This window comes from Rhinichthys klamathensis, unplaced genomic scaffold, assembly GCF_029890125.1.
Source record: "Rhinichthys klamathensis goyatoka isolate OS25496 unplaced genomic scaffold, OSU_Roscu_1.1 h1tg000109l_1, whole genome shotgun sequence".
Lineage (NCBI taxonomy): Eukaryota > Metazoa > Chordata > Actinopteri > Cypriniformes > Leuciscidae > Rhinichthys > Rhinichthys klamathensis.
In genome coordinates, this window is record NW_026606647.1 from 1,836,944 (window position 1) to 1,858,199 (window position 21,256).

General features: G+C 40.9%; 1 protein-coding gene across 17 annotated transcripts in view; it reads right to left on the reverse strand.

Moving 5' to 3' along the window:
* Window positions 1–20,388, reverse strand: part of cadpsb (Ca2+-dependent activator protein for secretion b) — a 100,234-nt gene extending 79,846 nt beyond the window's left edge. For 10 of the 17 annotated variants that reach the window (XM_056253781.1, XM_056253772.1, XM_056253771.1 and 7 more), the window contains exon 1: window positions 19,774–20,386. In XM_056253781.1, the coding sequence (XP_056109756.1) occupies window positions 19,774–20,112 (339 nt within the window). In that variant the 5' untranslated portion in view covers window positions 20,113–20,386. Of the gene's footprint in view, window positions 1–19,773 lie in introns of all 17 variants that reach the window. The other 7 variants (XM_056253778.1, XM_056253779.1, XM_056253777.1 and 4 more) reach the window with 2 other exon arrangements.
* Between the last annotated feature and the right edge of the window lie 868 nt (window positions 20,389–21,256).

Sequence of the window (21,256 nt, forward strand, 5' to 3'; positions counted from 1 at the left end):
CCGTTTTTCGCCCCTGGGGCGACCATCGTACCCCCGATCTCTTAGAAAAGTCATAGCACACCATTCCCGAACAGGCCGCACGTTTTGACACCTCATTCATGGGTCTGTGACAAAAACTGCGGGAGGAGTAGCGCGTCAAAAAGTGGCCAGAAGAATAATAATAAGAAGAACTAGAATGTACATTTCCAGAAGAAAATGTGAAGTGGTGCTTGCAGTGGCAAAACTCGCCGCTCGGTTGCTAGGGTGTGGTACATGAGTGCATACGAGCCAACAACCAAGTCTGTACGATATTGTGGAGCTGAGATATAGCTTATTCATGTGTTTGTATGGTTACTAGGGTATCCTATATGGTTGCTATGGTGTGCTTATACAGTTTATGAGATGATATTTAAAGACTAGTTGACAGTGTGAGTCAAAAAAGCCGAACTCCATGTTTCTAGTATTTTCTGGAGCTGAGATATGGCTTGTAAAGGTTGTTTTATGGTTGCTAGGGTGCCCTAAGTGGTTGCTAGGGCGCCGCTATGAAGTTATTATGTCACTACTTATTGGCTGCTTGATAGGCCGAGTCAAAAGAGCCCAACCCCAAGTCTCTATGACCTTCTGGTGAAAAGATATGATCTCACAAATTTTGTGCCAATGTTAAGTCTATGGGACTTTTTTCGGCCGATTTATCGCCCGCCGGACGAACATAGTACAACCGATCGCTTAGAAAAGACATAGCACACCTCTCCTCAATGAACCGGTCGATTTGACACCTCACTCATGGGTCTACGACAAAAGGTGCAGGAGGAGTAGCGTGCCGAAGTTTTGTCTAGGTGAATAGTAATCACAACACTAGAATGTACATTTCCAGAAGAAAATGTGAAGTGGTGCTTGCAGTGGCAAAACTCGCCGCTCGGTTGCTAGAGTGTGGTACATTATTGCATACGAGCCAACAACCATGTCTGTACGATGTTCTGGTGCTGAGATATGGCTTATTCATGTGTTCAGGTGGTTACTAGGGTACTCTATATGGTTGCTATGGTGTGCTTATACAGTTTATGAGATGATATTTAAAGAGTAGTTGACAGTCTGAGTCAAAAAAGGCAAACTCCATGTTTCTACTATTTTCTGGAGCTGAGATATGGCTTGAATATGTTGTTTTATGGTTGCTAGGCTGCCCTAAGTGGTTGCTAGGGCGGCAATATGAATGTATTATGTCACTACTTATTGGCTGCTTGATAGGCCGAGTCAAAAGAGCCCAACCCCAAGTCTATATGACCTTCTGGTCAAAAGATATGATCTCACAAATTTTGTGCCAATGTTAAGTCTATGGGACTTTTTTCAGCCAATTATTTGCCCCTGGGGCAAACACCGTACCCCCGATCGGTAAGAAAAGTCACAGCACACCTCTCCTCAATAATCCGCACAATTTGACGCCTCACTCAGGGGTCTGTGATGTCGGCATGTATTTATTTACAGATAATTACTATGGAGTTTTATATGGAGTTTTTATAGAGTTTTTATAGAGATATTTAGTATGGCACTCGGCCTGCGGCCTCGTGCCTATGGCCTACGGTTGCTAGGGTGCTGTAACTGGTTGCTATGGTGTGGCTATGAAGATGTTAGGCCATTACTTATTGGCTGCTTGATAAAATAAATCCTCTGAGGGAGAGAGAGAGGGCCTGACAGCAGGGCTGTCAGGCCCTTTTCTGTGGGTGTGTGTGAAAGTGGCAGTTGAGATTTAAATTTCTGAAAATTCCGCAATGTTAAGTCAATGGGACTTTTTTGGCCGCTTTTTCGTCCGCTGTGCGAACATCGTACACCCGATCTCTTAGAAAAGTCATAGCACACCTCTCCTCAATGAGCCGGTCGATTTGACGCCTCACTCAGGTGTGTGTGACAAAAGCTGCGGGAGGAGTAGCGCGCCAAACTTTGTGTGGAATAATAAGAATAACTAGAATGTACATTTCCAGAAGAAAATGTGAAGTGGTGCTTGCAGTGGCAAAACTCGCCGCTCGGTTGCTAGGGTGTTGTTGGAGTTTGCTATGATGATGCAAGGCAGTTGCTAGGGTGTTCTGGGTGGTTGCTAGGTGGTTGCTAGGGTGTTCTGAGTGGTTGCTAGGGTGTTGCTAGGTGGTTGCTAGGGTATTCTGGGTGGTTGCTAGGGTGTTGCTAGGCGGTTGCTAGGGTGTTCTGGGTGGTTGCTAGGGTGTTGCTAGGTGGTTGCTAGGGTGTTCTGAGTGGTTGCTAGGGTGTTCTGGGTGGTTGCTAGGGTATTCTGGGTGGTTGCTAGGGTATTCTGGGTGGTTGCTAGGGTGTTGCTAGGCGGTTGCTAGGGTGTTCTGGGTGGTTGCTAGGGTGTTGCTAGGCGGTTGCTAGGGTGTTCTGAGTGGTTGCTAGGGTGTTGCTAGGTGGTTGCTAGGGTATTCTGGGTGGTTGCTAGGGTGTTGCTAGGTGGTTGCTAGGGTGTTCTGTGCGGTTGCTAGGCGGTTGCTAGGGTATTCTGGGTGGTTGCTATGGTGTTGCTAGGCGGTTGCTAGGGTGTTTTGAGTGGTTGCTAGGCGGTTGCTAGGGTGTTCTGGGTGGTTGCTAGGGTGTTGCTAGGCGGTTGCTAGGGTGTTCTGGGTGGTTGCTAGGGCGTTGCTAGGGTGTTCTGGGTGGTTGCTAGGGTGTTCTGGGTGGTTGCTAGGGTGTTGCTAGGTGGTTGCTAGGGTGTTTTGAGTGGTTGCTAGGCGGTTGCTAGGGTGTTCTGGGTGGTTGCTAGGGTGTTGCTAGGCGGTTGCTAGGGTGTTCTGGGTGGTTGCTAGGGCGTTGCTAGGCAGTTGCTAGGGTGTTCTGGGTGGTTGCTAGGGTGTTGCTAGGGTAATTTGGGTGGTTGCTATGGTGTTACTAGGTGGTTGGTAGTTGTCAAAGATGGTTACTGTTGAGTTTGTAGCATTTTATTGGCATGATTTAGCACTTAGCTAATCAATATTAGCATGTAGCTATTCACTGCTAGTATGTGTAGCATGTAGCAAGTCCTGTTTGCTAGCATGAGTCAAAAGACCCAACCCCCATCTCTATACGATGTTCTGATGCAGAGATATTGGTCTTGCAAAACGGTTGCTAGGGTACTCTGTTTGGTTGCTAGGGAGTGGCTTGGCAGCTGCCAATCATGAAGCTCCAAAGTCAATGTGAATGTATAAACCAACCCCCATCTCTATACGATGTTCTGATGCAGAGATATTGGTCTTGCAAAATGGTTGCTAGGGTACTCTGTTTGGTTGCTAGGGAGTGGCTTGGCAGTTGCCAATCATGAAACTCCAAAGGCTTCTTGTCACTATGAATGATATAAACCAACTCCCACGCCTTTGTGACATTCAGAATGGAAGATATCCCTCTTTGGATTTTGGTTGCTAAGGTGCTCGACAATGGTTGCTAGGGCGTGGCTAGGAAGTGTTGAGGTGATTCATGATTGGCTGTTTGCTGCCCCGAGTCAAACGAGACCACCCTCATGTTTCTATGACAATTCAGTCCAGAGATATCCCTTCGATCTCTTTCAATGGAAGTCTATGGGAGTTGTTGCTAAGGTGCTCTAAATGGTTGCTAGGGCGTGGCTTGATAGCTTCACAATGATCCTGAGAGACTGATTGGTTGTCTGAGTAAAATGAGCCCGCCCCCTTGTCTCTATGACACTGTGATCCAGAGTTATGTTCAATATAAAAGCGGTTTCTATGGTGTAGGACGGCCCATTTCATGGGCCGTCCTACACCATAGTAAGTCAATGGGGAAACTTTGGGCAGCTCCTGCCCCCCAGGGGTGCAACTTTTACCCCATTGTGTGGTATGTTCTTACAGAGTCTGTCAGCCTCTTCAAATGTGGCAAATTTCACGTTTCTGCGAAATTCACACTCTGAGCTATGACTCGTCAAAGTTTTTCGCAATGTTAAGTCTATGGGATTTTTTTGGGCCGTTTTTCGCCCCTGGGGCGACCATCGTACCCCCGATCTCTTAGAAAAGTCATAGCACACCATTCCCGAACAGGCCGCACGTTTTGACACCTCATTCATGGGTCTGTGACAAAAACTGCGGGAGGAGTAGCGCGTCAAAAAGTGGCCAGAAGAATAATAATAAGAAGAATAATAATAAGTATGTGAGATAACAATAGTGTTGCTTCGCCATAGGCAAGCACCACTAACTAGAATGTACATTTCCAGAAGAAAATGTGAAGTGGTGCTTGCAGTGGCAAAACTCGCCGCTCGGTTGCTAGGGTGTTGTACATGATTGCATACGAGCCAACAACCATGTCTGTACGATATTGTGGAGGTGAGATATGGCTTATTCATGTGTTTGTATGGTTACTAGGGTACCCTATATGGTTACTATGGTATGCTTATACAGTTTATAAGATGATATTTAAAGACTAGTTGACAGTCTGAGTCAAAAAAGGCAAACTCCATGTTTCTACTATTTTCTGGAGCTGAATTATGGCTTGGAAATGTAGTTTTATGGTTGCTAGGGTGCCCTAAGTGGTTGCTAGGGCACGGCTATGAAGTTATTATGTCACTACTTATTGGCTTCTTGATAGGCCGAGTCAAAAGAGCCCAACCCCAAGTCTCTATGACCTTCTGGTCAAAAGATATGATCTCACAAATTTTGTGCCAATGTTAAGTCTATGGGACTTTTTTCGGCCGATTTATCGCCCACCGGACGAACATCGTACAACCGATCGCTTAGAAAAGTCATAGCACACCTCTCCTCAATGAACCGGTCGATTTGACATCTCACTCATGGGTCTACGACAAAACGTGCGGGAGGAGTAGCGTGCCGAAGTTTTGTCAAGGTGAATAGTAATCACAACACTAGAATGTACATTTCCAGAAGAAAATGTGAAGTGGTGCTTGCAGTGGCAAAACTCGCCGCTCGGTTGCTAGGGTGTTGTTGGAGTTTGCTATGATGATGCAAGGCAGTTGCTAGGGTGTTCTGGGTGGTTGCTAGGTGGTTGCTAGGGTGTTCTGAGTGGTTGCTAGGGTGTTGCTAGGTGGTTGCTAGGGTATTCTGGGTGGTTGCTAGGGTGTTGCTAGGCGGTTGCTAGGGTGTTCTGGGTGGTTGCTAGGGTGTTGCTAGGTGGTTGCTAGGGTGTTCTGAGTGGTTGCTAGGGTGTTCTGGGTGGTTGCTAGGGTATTCTGGGTGGTTGCTAGGGTATTCTGGGTGGTTGCTAGGGTGTTGCTAGGCGATTGCTAGGGTGTTCTGGGTGGTTGCTAGGGTGTTGCTAGGCGGTTGCTAGGGTGTTCTGAGTGGTTGCTAGGGTGTTGCTAGGTGGTTGCTAGGGTATTCTGGGTGGTTGCTAGGGTGTTGCTAGGTGGTTGCTAGGGTGTTCTGTGCGGTTGCTAGGCGGTTGCTAGGGTATTCTGGGTGGTTGCTATGGTGTTGCTAGGCGGTTGCTAGGGTGTTTTGAGTGGTTGCTAGGCGGTTGCTAGGGTGTTCTGGGTGGTTGCTAGGGTGTTGCTAGGCGGTTGCTAGGGTGTTCTGGGTGGTTGCTAGGGCGTTGCTAGGGTGTTCTGGGTGGTTGCTAGGGTGTTCTGGGTGGTTGCTAGGGTGTTGCTAGGTGGTTGCTAGGGTGTTTTGAGTGGTTGCTAGGCGGTTGCTAGGGTGTTCTGGGTGGTTGCTAGGGTGTTGCTAGGCGGTTGCTAGGGTGTTCTGGGTGGTTGCTAGGGCGTTGCTAGGCAGTTGCTAGGGTGTTCTGGGTGGTTGCTAGGGTGTTGCTAGGGTAATTTGGGTGGTTGCTATGGTGTTACTAGGTGGTTGGTAGTTGTCAAAGATGGTTACTGTTGAGTTTGTAGCATTTTATTGGCATGATTTAGCACTTAGCTAATCAATATTAGCATGTAGCTATTCACTGCTAGTATGTGTAGCATGTAGCAAGTCCTGTTTGCTAGCATGAGTCAAAAGACCCAACCCCCATCTCTATACGATGTTCTGATGCAGAGATATTGGTCTTGCAAAACGGTTGCTAGGGTACTCTGTTTGGTTGCTAGGGAGTGGCTTGGCAGCTGCCAATCATGAAGCTCCAAAGTCAATGTGAATGTATAAACCAACCCCCATCTCTATACGATGTTCTGATGCAGAGATATTGGTCTTGCAAAATGGTTGCTAGGGTACTCTGTTTGGTTGCTAGGGAGTGGCTTGGCAGTTGCCAATCATGAAACTCCAAAGGCTTCTTGTCACTATGAATGATATAAACCAACTCCCACGCCTTTGTGACATTCAGAATGGAAGATATCCCTCATTGGATTTTGGTTGCTAAGGTGCTCGACAATGGTTGCTAGGGCGTGGCTAGGAAGTGTTGAGGTGATTCATGATTGGCTGTTTGCTGCCCCGAGTCAAACGAGACCACCCTCATGTTTCTATGACAATTCAGTCCAGAGATATCCCTTCGATCTCTTTCAATGGAAGTCTATGGGAGTTGTTGCTAAGGTGCTCTAAATGGTTGCTAGGGCGTGGCTTGATAGCTTCACAATGATCCTGAGAGACTGATTGGTTGTCTGAGTAAAATGAGCCCGCCCCCTTGTCTCTATGACACTGTGATCCAGAGTTATGTTCAATATAAAAGCGGTTTCTATGGTGTAGGACGGCCCATTTCATGGGCCGTCCTACACCATAGTAAGTCAATGGGGAAACTTTGGGCAGCTCCTGCCCCCCAGGGGTGCAACTTTTACCCCATTGTGTGGTATGTTCTTACAGAGTCTGTCAGCCTCTTCAAATGTGGCAAATTTCACGTTTCTGCGAAATTCACACTCTGAGCTATGACTCGTCAAAGTTTTTCGCAATGTTAAGTCTATGGGATTTTTTTGGGCCGTTTTTCGCCCCTGGGGCGACCATCGTACCCCCGATCTCTTAGAAAAGTCATAGCACACCATTCCCGAACAGGCCGCACGTTTTGACACCTCATTCATGGGTCTGTGACAAAAACTGCGGGAGGAGTAGCGCGTCAAAAAGTGGCCAGAAGAATAATAATAAGAAGAATAATAATAAGTATGTGAGATAACAATAGTGTTGCTTCGCCATAGGCAAGCACCACTAATAAGTATGCACAATAACACTAGTGTTGCTTTGCCATAGGCAAGCACCACTAATAATAATAAGTATGTGAGATAACAATAGTGTTGCTTCGCCATAGGCAAGCACCACTAATTACACATAAGTTTTGCCTCTAATTTATCATCATAGGCAGGACACTTTATTTCCATGAATATTAGAAGTCTCATTAGGAGCTTTATTAGGGCAGAAGTAAGTTACCCATAGTGCCTGAAATATGGTAAGTGTGTGAACGCACATTCATGATCTTCTTAAGCATATAAAACAACCGCATAATTAATATACTTTCAACAACTTTTACAAATTATCTATCATCTTCATTACCCAAAATAAAGACAAACTCACATAAAAAAAAAAAACATCACCTCTCCCTAATTCTGTCTGATCTCTGTTATGTAAATGCACTTTATTGGGTCTTAATCTTTACAGAAAAGTGCTCAAATAGCTTGAGCAGATCAGCGTGTTTCTCAGACTTCTCTCAAAGCAACACTTATTTAAAAAGCCATGAAGAATATGTACAAATACAGACTTCCACACATACTGCAATGCCCCTAAAAATATGCACATAAAAAAAAAATCAACCCTTTTTCAGCAAAAGCAAAAAATTTCAAACACCACTGCTCTGGCTCTTTAGGAATGCAATAAATACACTGTTCCAAAAGTTCAAACACAGCCTTCAGAATGAGCTTTGATTAATGAATATGGATGCATAAAATGTTCTGTTGTCCACATTCACACTGAAATTACTTTTAACAGTAAAGTCCTTGAAATGTCATGCTACGTATGCATGTATATTATTAAAATGATATGTGTGTGTGTGTGTCCATTTATCAATGTATTGATGAATCAATATTAATTTATCTGAATTTTTTATATTCAAGAGTGCTAGGCTAAATCTACTCTCTGGGTCATAAGTTAATTAAAGCAGCACTAAAAATAGCCATCATTTATTCCACTAATTAATAATTCACACTCAAATGTGTATGACCTGCTAAAAGAGGTTTAAGAACCTTTCAGCTGGATGTTTATTACTTCTGACAAAATGAATCTGCCAGTCTCTCACGTTCTCTTCCTCTCCTCACCTGTCCTTTTCTCTCACTGTGCTTAATGAACCGATAAATTTCATCCCTCTCACCCTGTTATATTAATAAGGTAATTTCAGAATCTCCAAATCTTATCAGAGGAGATCCAGCTCTGGCCTTTCAATCAACCATCCTCTTATCTCCACAGGAACCTCTCTCATAACTAACTCCTTCTCCATCCAGCTGCCGTCTCTCAGGCTCTAATCTGCTGTCTGACCTCCACTCTCTTTCTATTAGTGTCGCTGTCTGTTGTGTCCTCAACCTGTTCCCTTCACTACAGACCCTTATGTCTCTCCTCAACCCTTAATATTCCCCTTTCGAATTAAACATTAATTTCTATGATTTCCGTATTGTTTTAAATGTTTTTTTTAATTATTATTTTAAATAAAAACAAATATATTTTTCCTGAAGTATTAGAATCCCTGTAAACAACCAGCAAACATCAATAGTCCATGTATTATTATTCGTTCACATCATCGTTTTAAAAAATGAATGTGTACTCATAATATTTCATCAAAATAACTCCCCCCTCCCTCTTGCAGCGACATCTGTTCTCTGCTGATGTACAGGTGTGAGGACACTCACCTGTCACTCACATGAGATCACAGCAATAGCAAACCACAATGATCCAATCAATTCCCGATGGACAAAATCAAGTCCCGCCCTACATTTTTTCTAGGCTATTTCACTCAGATAAGTCACAATAGGGAAGTCGAACTTATAGGTGTTTTGAACGTTTTTTAATGGATTTTTATGTACAAAATAATGACCACTCCTGTGAATTACATAAAAAAAGAAACTACTGGCTGAGGTCAAATTCTTTTCTGAGTCAATCCGAAGACATTGAGGTGCTTTCTGCCTGTCAATCATTCGGAGTGATTGATCGGGCAGCCCATAAAAGAGAAGCAACTGTGTGATAGTTGAAGCAGATCATTCTCATTAAATGCCATATTTACTTTCATAAGCCGTTGTCAGTTGTTAGTTTGTCATGCGAGAATGCTGTTCCTCCGGTTGTTTTAGACAACACTGAGATGTGCTGCTGCTGTCCTGCTCCATCCCGAATTAATCTTTGAGGGTGTGGTTTAGGAAAGATGGGGGCGTATCTGTTCAACAATTGGCCATCTTTTACAGCAAAAGCCTTGTTTCAAGCATTTTGGCAAAAACATTTGCTTACATAAGTCAAGTCACCTTCATTTATAAAGCGATTTTAACAGTATGGATTGTTTCAAAGTAGGTTTACAGTTATAATAGAAATTACGGTAAGAGATTGTTTAGGCTTTACAACAGCCTAAGGATAAAGTTATTGTCCAGCTAAAGTTAGTTTTGATTGATTCACTTCCGTTGCGAAGATCATTAGTTATTAACTTAGGGTCCGCTAACACGACACCGTTCTAACAGAAAAACTCTTAACGCGCTCTGGCCGCCCATCCGCACAAAACAGTGCCTGGTGTCTCGAGAACGCACTCACTGTAATAGGTTCTAAGGTGCAAACGATTAACCGTTATCTCTGTGCAAACCTCAAAAACGCAAACCTGCGAAAACGCAGATGGCGCGCACATGCGCATCATGTGCTCAGTCCATACTATGCGCATTTGAATATATATGTGCGAAGGCGTGTAGTCCTTCTTCACTAATCATCCCTCAACTACTTGTCTGGTCTTAAAAATTTATAATACAGACATTTTTGTCGCGTCTGTGTAGCCACGCGAACCGGAATTATCCCGACAACGTTTTATCTGTACAGACCATAGACTGTAAAAAAAGATGGACGACGCCCCTTCGCTCTTTTCCATTGGAGAGAACTGAAGCCGCCAGCGTCCCGATATGGCGCTGACATATTGGAACTTGAGTCTGTGCAGTAGCGTTTTCGGGATCAGTCATGCGCAGTCGTGAGCAGGACATAAAGCCGCGAAATCAAGGCCCCGCCCCCATCGCTGAATCAATCGTAAGCACACGCCCTGCACTTTTCTTAAGTGGCCTTGTCTGCTCTGTTCCTCTCCAATGATGTCTGCTGATTGCAGTACCTCGTTAAAATAAGGTAAATACAACTACTAACCACATAGTCAACATTATGAAAAAAAGTCCGTTAGTACTTCAGTCACTACTTCGCACAGAGATGCTGTCAATCACAGCGGTCAATCATGATGTCACAGCACCGTTTTTATAGCATCAAATAACTAACTAAAAACTAACTTATTTTAAAAACAAACACTTGAAATTACATCAACGTGATAGAAACTATAGTAAATGACAGAAACTATCTTTAGAAAAAAGATATGTGAAGTGTAATTTAATTATTTAGTTGGTCTCACGTCCCGTTGAATAACTTGGGAAGGCGGGGCTTATGACCTATACTAGGACCGGTCACCGGGGGGCGATCGAGACGTTTTGGCTTCACTTTTGAAGGCTTGTGCGGCACGCTTGGTACAGACGTAAAGGGAGGGAGGCCTTCACAGGGGAGAGACTACTTGACACTTCAGGACTGCGTTGTCGTCGTGTCCAGGCGCAGGTCCTTCATCAGATCTGGATACGGCCTGGATCCGGCGGACTGCGACTAATATTAGCGTAGACGCCATCCTTCTTATGATGTACCAAGTACATCAGGATTTATGGGAAGTATTCCCGGTTCCGGCTGATCTAAACTATGCAGCCTAACTATAGCCTAATTATAGAAGTCTATAATGTGTTATGTGTATGCTAGGCCAAAGAGATGTGTTTTTAGTCTAGCTTTGAACTGACAGAGTGTGTCTGCTTCCCGGACAATGTTAGGAAGATTGTTCCAAAGTTTTGGTGCTAAATAGGAAAAGGATCTACCGCCAGCCGTCAATTTTGATATTCTGGGTATTACCAACTGGCCGGAATGTTGAGATCGCAATAAACGTGAATGACTATAATGCATTAAGAGCTTGCTCAAGTACTGGGGAGCTAAACCATTTAGTGCTTTGTAAGTAATCAGCAATATTTTAAAATGTATACAATGTTTAATAGGGAGCCAATGCAGTGTTGACAGAAACGGGCTAATATGGTCATACTTCCTGGTTCTGGTAAGAACTCTAGCGGATGCATTTTGGACCAGCTGTAGTTTGTTTATTAAACATGCAGGGCAACCACCCATAAGAGGATTACAATAATTTAGCCTTGATGTCATGAACGCATGAACTAATTGTTCTACATTTTTAATTGAGAGCATATGACATCATCATTCAAAAAAAAAAAACGGTTTTACAGATACTAGACGCGTGAATTTCAAATGAAAGATTGGTATCAAAGAGCACACCCAGGTTCCTAACCGACGACGAGGACTTGACAGAGCAGCCAAGTGTTAGACAGTATTCTAGGTTATTTTGTCCAATAATTAGAATCTCTGTTTTTTCAGAATTAAGTAGTAGGAAATTGCTAGTTATCCAGTTTTTTATATCAGCTATGCATAACTGTATAACTGTTCTATAAATGTCAGTTGTCAGTGATTTGACATACACCAAAATAGCAAATATAATGTGGATCCATTAATCTCTCCCATTCTCACTGACCTGTTTTAAATGAAATTCCTCATAAAATCACAACCCACACTGCATTACTGATGTTACATACAGACTGTGTCATGTGTGCAACATTTGCCTGGAATTTTTATGTGTGCTAGAAAACAAAGCATCACTTGAATTATAATTTATAGTAATATATGTATTTGGGCTTATTGATGCAAATGGAGTTTTACATATTGTTTTTCATTTCAAAGCCCATCACAGACAAGACCAAAAGGGATTGGTTGTTGTTGTTGTTTTTTATGTGATTTGTATGTTTTTCTTCCCTCATATTTTTCAGTTTTCACTGCTCTACAAATTTGATTTATGGTTGATTTATGAAAGTTGGTTACTTACTTCATCTTATGCTTTAGTCAGTAAACTGCAAGAGATTTTCTTAAATAAGTCGTTGCAATGAAAATCCTCAAGAAGTAATTTGATTTTTTATTTTATTAATAATTAATTAGTAATTAGGCATTTGTCTATCCTTTCTATCTTGATTTTTCTCTTTCCAGTCGTCCTCTCCTCTTGTTCCTTTTGCCTATCTTTCAACATGTGCGTGTGGGATTGCGGCAGAGGTTTTATACACACGCACACAATACATGTTGGTAGTTTCGTTCCGTAAAAGACCTCAATTGGAAATCAGTGGAGAATGAAATTTTGAGCCTGGCAACTCGATACAGGCATGGTAACTCCATCCATCACACAAAACTGCTCTTATTTGCCTTCCTGTCTGAACAAGAATAAAATCATGTGGCCAGCAGGCCAAACCAGTGGGGCTCTCAGACCATAGAGAAGGCCTAGGGTCATTCTCATTGGGTTTGATTGTGCTAAATACTCTGAAACACAGAGTTTGATTGAGTTAATTCCCCATTCGCCCATCTTTTATGGGCTTGCCTCTTCTAATAAAGGGAAAAAACTTTCACTATCTACTTTTGCACTATCTACTTCTCCAAGATAGGCACATTTTAGTGTGTGAACACCAGACATTGTATTAATAAAAGGCTCAAGGTGATGCATCTCATTTGAGACCAGCATTTTTTAGTATATTTCCATTAATTTATAATTATATGTTTCCTTGCAATGCAACAGCAGACCCACTGCGCATCTAAACAGGGCCATTGGTTTTAGATTGCAAATAGGCATCCACTAAAGTCTTGTACATAGATAAAAGCCTAGCTGTGAGTGACAGTACAACACCGCAGTCCCTTTATGCTGTTTTTCACAAGGTCAAAAGCCTTTACAAAGGTGTGACTGTGCAATACAAACAATAGTCAAGCTAAACCTGTCAACGTGTGATATCACATGCAAATGTACACGCCAACGGATGACAATGTAAATGTGCAACCTCAAGACCGATGTGAATCTCTTAATCTGAGCATAAAAGCCTTTTCCTGACTCAATTTAGGGTTGTATAATAAAGCAATGTATAATAAACCTAATAAAGCAGGTGACATATTTAGATCAAATATTGAAATACTGCAAAACTATATTGCAAATATTTTATTAAACTATTTTATTCTACAAAATATGTTCAAAGACATCTTCTCTACACTAATACTGCTTTGTGCTTTAATATACCAGTTTTGTAAACAAGACATTAATACTATTCCACTTAAACTTCCATTTTGGACACAACATTGGCAGTTACTTCGTTTATTTTTGCTCCGCCAACAAAAAGTTATGAACAAAGCCACAGTAAAATTACCGTTGCGTAATTCCTGTGTGTTTTGAATGAATTGTTTGAGCGAACAATTGAATGACTCACTCGTACTTGGCTGGTTCCTAAATGAATCACGAATTGTTTGAGTGAAAATGATTCAAATAACCCCTAAAAACAATCACTTGTCGCCCCCTACTGGTCTAACTAACTTGCAGAAATAGTCGCTTGAAAAAGATATAAATACAAGAACCAGAACTTTGTTGTATATTTATAATAAATGTAATTATTCATATTTATTTTATTTTATTTATAGATATGTTTTATAAGACATTTTCAAAATATGTCAGTATACATGTCAGTTGAAATTAGTATAGGCCTATTGAAATTTGATAATGGCTACAGATTCCAACCTTAATATCTTTTAAAAGCGGATCCTATTACGCAAACATGTAATTGTGACCTAAAATGGCAGGTAATTAGGTAAAACACAGAAGAAGAGAAAGATGGAAATAAAGCTGAAGGAGAAAAGGGCAGGAAAGAAGACCTCATCTGCAGATAAATTCATCTGAAATGACACAAAGATTTGCTTAGCGAGGTAAGTAAAAGACAACGAGCTGTCACCATCAGTATTACTCTGCGAGGAGTGATACCTCAGCGGGATGTACACACTGTGTACTGATCTGATGAAAATCTTAATGTTACAGTTTATAGGTGCAACAAAAGGCTAGAGGGTCGGGAGTCTGTAAGAGCCTCATCAGTATGGTGTGTCCTTGTTATGAGACCACCTTATCTGCTGAAATGGGGGGACATCTACCATCTATCAGTGATGAAATCAAAGACGGGAAGGATACAGATAATTGAAATTCTATCCTCCCCCAAGGCCCATGAACAAAACTGCTGAGAGATCTCTATCGTGTGCCTGTATCATCTGGGGTTCAAGCAAGGGCTGTCGGCCCAGACCAGAGGCTCACGAGCGCAGATCCAGGGTGAGTACAGGAGACGCTGCTGACAGCATACAAATTAGTCTAAGGCAAAACCAACAGTAAAAGTGACCTCCTGGACTAAAAACTAAGAGAATGAAAAGTGATTCACATGCTATAGAAACAATGAGGCTGTCATTCAACATTATTGAATTTTATAATGGACTGGCTGAGCAGAGGACGGCTGACTAATGAGCAGTTTGCTGGAGACATGAACCATGATGGGCCCTTCAGATGCACCAAACTTAAATAAAAAAACTCAAACAAACTTGGAAGGCAGCCTTTTAGAAGAGCAAAGATTTTAAATCTAATTCTGGATTTGATTGCTTTCCACAGTAAACACTCACTGCACACTAGGATGCTTCAAGGTATTTTGCGAATAAGCAAAAATCGAATAAGTTTGTTATTAGCCAGCAGCTACACTCTAGAGAATGGATGTAAGAGTACAGCCCAAGAGTATGGATGTAAAATTGACAGCAAATTTAATAATTATATTCCCAACATATGATGTGATTTATAGTTAAAATTACAAATGATTTACTTTTAGCTTCTGACCAAGGCTGTATCTCAATATTAGTTCTACTCGATCTTAGCGCTGCGTTCGACACTATAGATCACAAAATACTCTTGGATCGACTACAAAACTACACTGGTGTTCAGGGACAGGCATTAAGCTGGTTCAGATCGTACTTATCGGACCGTTACCATTTTGTTTGTTTAAATGGGGAAAAATCGAAGATAACGTCAGTAGACTATGGAGTGCCGCAAGGATCGGTGTTAGGCCCTCTGCTATTCTCAATATATATGCTGCCACTTGGTAATATTATAAGAAAACATGGAATTAATTTCCACTGCTATGCTGATGACACTCAATTATATATTTCATCACGACCAGATGAAAACACTAACTCATCAAAATTGACAGAATGTCTTAAAGATATAAAATGCTGGATGACGTGTAATTTCCTGCTATTAAATCCAGATAAAACGGAGGTATTACTTATTGGTCCAAAAAACTACCCACAAAATCTCTTACAATACAACTTTAATTTAGAAGGATGTCCTGTTACCTTATCGACTACAGTAAAAGACCTGGGTGTTATACTAGACCGCAACTTGTCTTTCGAAAATCATATTTCATATGTTACAAGAACTGCCTTTTTCCACCTTAGAAACATTGCTAAATTACGTAACATGCTATCTGTTTCCGATGCAGAAAAGTTAGTTCATGCATTCATGACCTCGAGACTAGATTACTGTAATGCCTTATTAGCTGGTTGTCCTGCATCCTCAATAAACAAGCTACAGTTAGTGCAAAATGCAGCCGCTAGAGTTCTTACTAGGTCAAGAAAATTTGATCATATAACACCGATTTTATCATCTCTGCACTGGTTACCTATTAAGTTCCGTATCAATTACAAAGTACTACTACTGACCTATAAAGCCCTAAATGGTTTAGCTCCTGTGTATTTAATGGACCTTCTATCGCCCTACAATCCATCGCGTTCGTTAAGATCACTAAATTCGAGGCTTCTGGTCATTCCTAGGATATCTAAGTCCACTAAAGGAGGGAGGGCGTTCTCACATTTAGCTCCTAAACTCTGGAATAGCCTTCCTGATACTGTTCGTGGCTCAGACTCGCTCTCCCAGTTCAAAACTAGATTAAAGACGCATCTCTTTAGCCAAGCATTCACATAATGCTTACCTTCTATTGTTGAATCAGATCGAATGCATTAATATTATGAACAGCAGCTACGCTAATTATTTCCCATCTGCTTTTCTGCTGTTATCTCGGGACGCTAGTCCCGAGGTAAATAGCGTTCGTCAGCTCCAGTTTGTATCAAGCCTCTCACGGAGACTTCAGATGCCCCAACACCTGCGATGAGACGACTCGACGCCTGTGAAGAGACGACTCAACGCCGGCGATATATTATGCCCTAAATTAATACATGATGATTAACTAACTATATTCTTCTATGTACATTTCTGAAATGCACTTTCTGTAAAGCTGCTTTGAAACAATATGTATTGTGAAAAGCGCTATACAAATAAATTTGAATTGAATTGAATTGAATTATAACTAAAGGAGAAAATATTATATTATAATAGATTATAATGTCCAATGCATATGGCTTTAGTTAACCTTTAAAGGGGCTGTAAGAATTCTCATGTATTTTTATATTAATCACATTTTTATTGTCCATGCGTGAACAGCTTATACCGAAAATGTAAAACAATATATCCATATCGCTAAGATCAGATGCTTTCTATCTCCTGCTTTCTCACTGGTGTCATTTTTGTTGTGTGATTATTTTGTTATTGAGAGGAAAGGGCACAGCAAATATTTACATATTCATCTAAACGTCACTTTCAGCAGCCTGGACGGCACCAGGATGTTGGTATATAATTTCTAAGTGAAGAAGAACAAAAAATAACTTCGCCATGGGTATATCGGGGCCTTGAATCACGTTCACCACAAGCACGAGCAATAAGTCGCTGGCTACAGTTCACTTAACGGCCACCGGTGCGCTAATGACAAGGGTTTCTGAATTCTACATATAGCCCCTTTAAAAGGATAGTTCACCCAAAAAGTCATTTACTCACCCTGAAGTTGTTCCAAACATAGATACTGTCATGCAAGAAAAAAGTCAGATTTGTCTGACAATAAAGTATTATATCATATCATCATATCATAGCGCAATAGTAGTTAACTTAACCCAATAGTATTCATTCAGTGAATTCAGTAAAAAAAAAAAAAAAATGGGATTCAAGTTGCTATATGATGGCTTGATGTTTACTTCTTTACTCACTAAATATAAATCTGAACAAACTCATTGAGTCATTGCATATGGGCCTATTGATAACGGAAAATAAAAAAGACCAACATATGTACACATTAACTCCAATTTATTATACAAAATAACATACTAAAGAAAGATAAAAACAAGTTCAAACTATCAAAAACACTGTATTGTATGTTTGTCTGGAGTGCCGATGAAATAGAATTTCTTGTTAAAAAATAGCAAAAATTGGATACACACATTAGCATTTTTGGGTGAAGATATCATCACTAAAAATTATAATTAATTTTTTTTTTCATCTCTTTAGGCTGCACTAATTTATTTGCAGAAAGCTTGACTAGTAGTTTTATGAGTGCTTATTCAGCTAATGTGATATCAGAGGAGCTCAGGGAATTGAAGGTAATGGCTGTAGCATATGTCTCATTAAGTAATCACATTTTTCTATCTCAAAGAAAATCAAATCTCCTTTGTGCATTATTTCTTATGTGTATGGGGGAGCTTGATTTTCTTTCTCTGCTATTTGACTGCAAAAGCAGGTAAACAATATATGTTCTTTATCAGGTTATTGCTCACATGTTGATTATGATGTTACCTAAAATATTATGTTATATTATAAAGACAATTTGGTCATGCAGGTGATTTTGTTGCAGGGAGAATGACACATCTTGTGCTTCTATTCTGAGTCATTATTATGATAGTTCTTAAAGGGATAGTTCAAAGAGGATAGTGGTTACCCATATTCTTTAAAATAACAACTTTTGTGTTCAGCAGAGGAAAGAAATGTATACGTGTTTACAACAATCAACATCCAATAAACATTGACATTTTGATCCACACAAAACTATACATTACAATCACTCCCTTAAACTCTAATACGCTTATACAATTACAACACTACAACACCTTCGCTTATACTCTTGATTTTTGATTTGAAGTGTTATTCAACTCTATAGATAGCCTGATGCACAAAAGAGTGCTTCAGCCTCACTTTGTTGAATCTTGGAACCCTTTACCTCCGGTTTGATGGTGCATGGATCTACAGTATGTAGAAGTTTTTTAATAAAGCCACTGATCTTTACCATTCACCACAATGTTCATCTCAATGATATTAGTGCTGTCTTAAATGCAGTCAACAAAAAACAGAGTAATACCATTCTTTCGACCCTATTCTTGATAGACATCCTTCATGTCGATGATTCATATGGATGATTCTGAGTCACTGAAGTGATTGACTGCAGTGATTCTATTGAACCTAAAGGACCTCAACAGTGACTCAACTCTGAGATTCATTGTAACGACCCAAATGCCACCAGCCCTGACTTACTTGACTGAACCGGCATGCATTGTGAAGATCAGAGCGTTGACATCTTGTAATGACAAACAGCAGGTATTCCATACAATGTTATTGATCACAGCTTTTACATCTATAAAGACCTCTTCGACCTCACGTGATGCTGCACTGAATAAGTCTATCGTGTTCTCATCTGACGAATATTGCATAACCAAATCTACAACCACGTTGACAAATAGCTTTTTATTTAAAAATGTGATATTTACACATTACACGTATATGCCTGAAATTAAATTGCCATATACTTGTTTCTTTTCTTTACATATAGGCTACTATGAAAATAACACTAACATAATGTCCAGTCAAATCCATACACTGACAACAGTCTTTCTAGACCTGTAATGTTTAATTATCAAAATCTTTTAGTTTTCGCTTAATTGATTTAAAAGTGTATGGAAGCAAATACCATAAGAATGTAAGTATAAGACTGGAGTGTTACTTAACTGTGGTTTCAGAGCATGTTGTAAATAGCTTGGATCAATAACTGAGGGGAATTGGTTGGGACCTCTTAAAGATACCTCTCTGAACAAGGAAACATTTGTATGTTAGTAACTGAAACAGGTTTCTTTCGTTTCTTCCAGTCTCAAGTCAAGTCTGTAAAAAAAACCTCTCAGGGTAATTTCTAAACACGCCTTAGAATTGTTGCATTTCATTTAGACTTGTTTTGTTTTTTTTTTCAACAGGCTTTTGAGTAAAAATGCCTTAATAAAATAATTGCGTAAAAATAAAACTCGTAAAAATACGATTAGGTATTTACATAAATCAGGTGACATGACAAATACGTTCGTTATGCTTTTTGACCTTCTGAACAGTGGATTCAGCGTTCGCATCTGTTACGCCAAAAGTCACCTTGGAAGATGAATGAGTGTCGCGAGAGATGGCGCAAAAGGAACTGAATATCCTATGGCCGCAAGACTGCACACAACCACTGACTTCCAATGTGAACGAGTCACATGACTGTACTACGGCAATGACACCGCTTTATTTTGGTCCATCAGCCTCTTGAAGAATATCTATAATTAGAGCTCGTCTCGTGCGGCCGAATTTGACCGAATGTGCACGAATATGGGGGGCTCGCGACAGGACCTTCTGAGCTTAAAAAAAAACAGACTGACAATGAAGACTGTGATTTTATAGGTGTCCCATGAAGGATATGGTGCTTTTTTCCCAAATGTTTCCTCACTTAATGAGTAATATCACCCTACATATGCAAGAGTTTTCAATCCAATGTTTGCTGATAATATCATGACATAAAAGGAACATTATGATGCATAACGTTTTTTCTCAAGGTGAGACCCGGACACCTCGTGCTCTTACCTTCAGCTGTCGCCTTGCCATGTCGGTAGGCTGCTTGGCGTTGAAAGGATAGGCGACGCATCGCATCACAAAGACATAGAGTTGCAGCTTCTTCTTTCGTTCATCTTCTTCCCTCTGCAGTTTCTCCACGTCCTCCTTTTCTGGCTCGCTGACGGCCGACGGACTCGGGCTGGATGGTCGCGCGCTGGAGCCTCGGCTGGCGGGTTGGAGCCTATCGGAGCTCTCGCTGGTCCTGCTGGGGGAGATGCGAATGGATCCGGACTGAGGAGCCATCACCTCTCGGCTTTCCTCCTCCACTATCCCGTCCGATTCCTCTTCGCTGGAGGATGGATCCAACATTTTTTTGTTTGCTCTCGCCTTAACCGGACAAGCGAATTAAACGCACGATGGGATATTTACGGCGTGGAAAGGTATCAGTTTGTTGACGTAGTGATCGGCATTCAGATGGGCTGGTCGACTGTTGGTGAATTTTGAATATCCGGACACACTTCGGGTGCGGAAGCAGACACTGCAATCTCTTTCTCTTCACTAGCCCAGAGTAAAGATACTGCTGCTGCATACGTGTTCTGTGCTGTGCCTCCGTTCTCCAGTCATTGCGAGGGACTCGAGAGAGGAAAGGGGGTGGGAGGGGCGCGCGCGATGAAAAGAGCGAATGATGGCCACTTCCTGCTGAGGCTCGCGTGAGACGCAGGCGCTGTCCGCGGTGCTGGATGAGAGAGCGGGTCCTTTCGGTCGCAAAAATGGTGAGGATGGTTGACACCGAGAATGTGCTGTTATTTCATCTGACCTCAGTGTTTCACTCGCAAAACAGGGACGTGCCATATGACATTAGCCTATACCACATCACCACATTATATATTTCGTATTACATCATGTAATGTTTGCTTCATTTAACTGTCATTCCAGAAGTCATAATCAAATATTTGAACTATTTATATAATTATTTGACTCTCCGTAAACCATAAAACATATGTATGGTAACACTTTACACTGAGGTCTCATTTGTTAACATTAGTTAATGTATTAACTAACATGAACTAACAATGAGCAATACATTTATTACAGTATTTATTCATCTTTGTTCAAATTAGTTAATAAAAATATAACTGTTCATTGTTTGTTCATGTTAGTTCACAGTGCATTAACTAATGTTAACAATTACAACTTTCGATTTAATAATGTATTAATAAATGTTTAAATTAACATTAACTAATAATATTAAATGCTGTATATGTATCGTTATTTCTTAGTTCATGTTAACTAATGTAGTTAACTAATATTAATAATTGAAACTTTATTGCAAAGTGTTACCATATATACTGTATATATATATACACTCACCGGCCACTTTATTAGGTACACCTGTCCAACTGCTCGTTAACACTTAATTTCTAAGCAGCCAATCACATGGCGGCAACTCAGTGCATTTAGGCATGTAGACATGGTCAAGACAATCTCCTGCAGTTCAAACCGAGCATCAGTA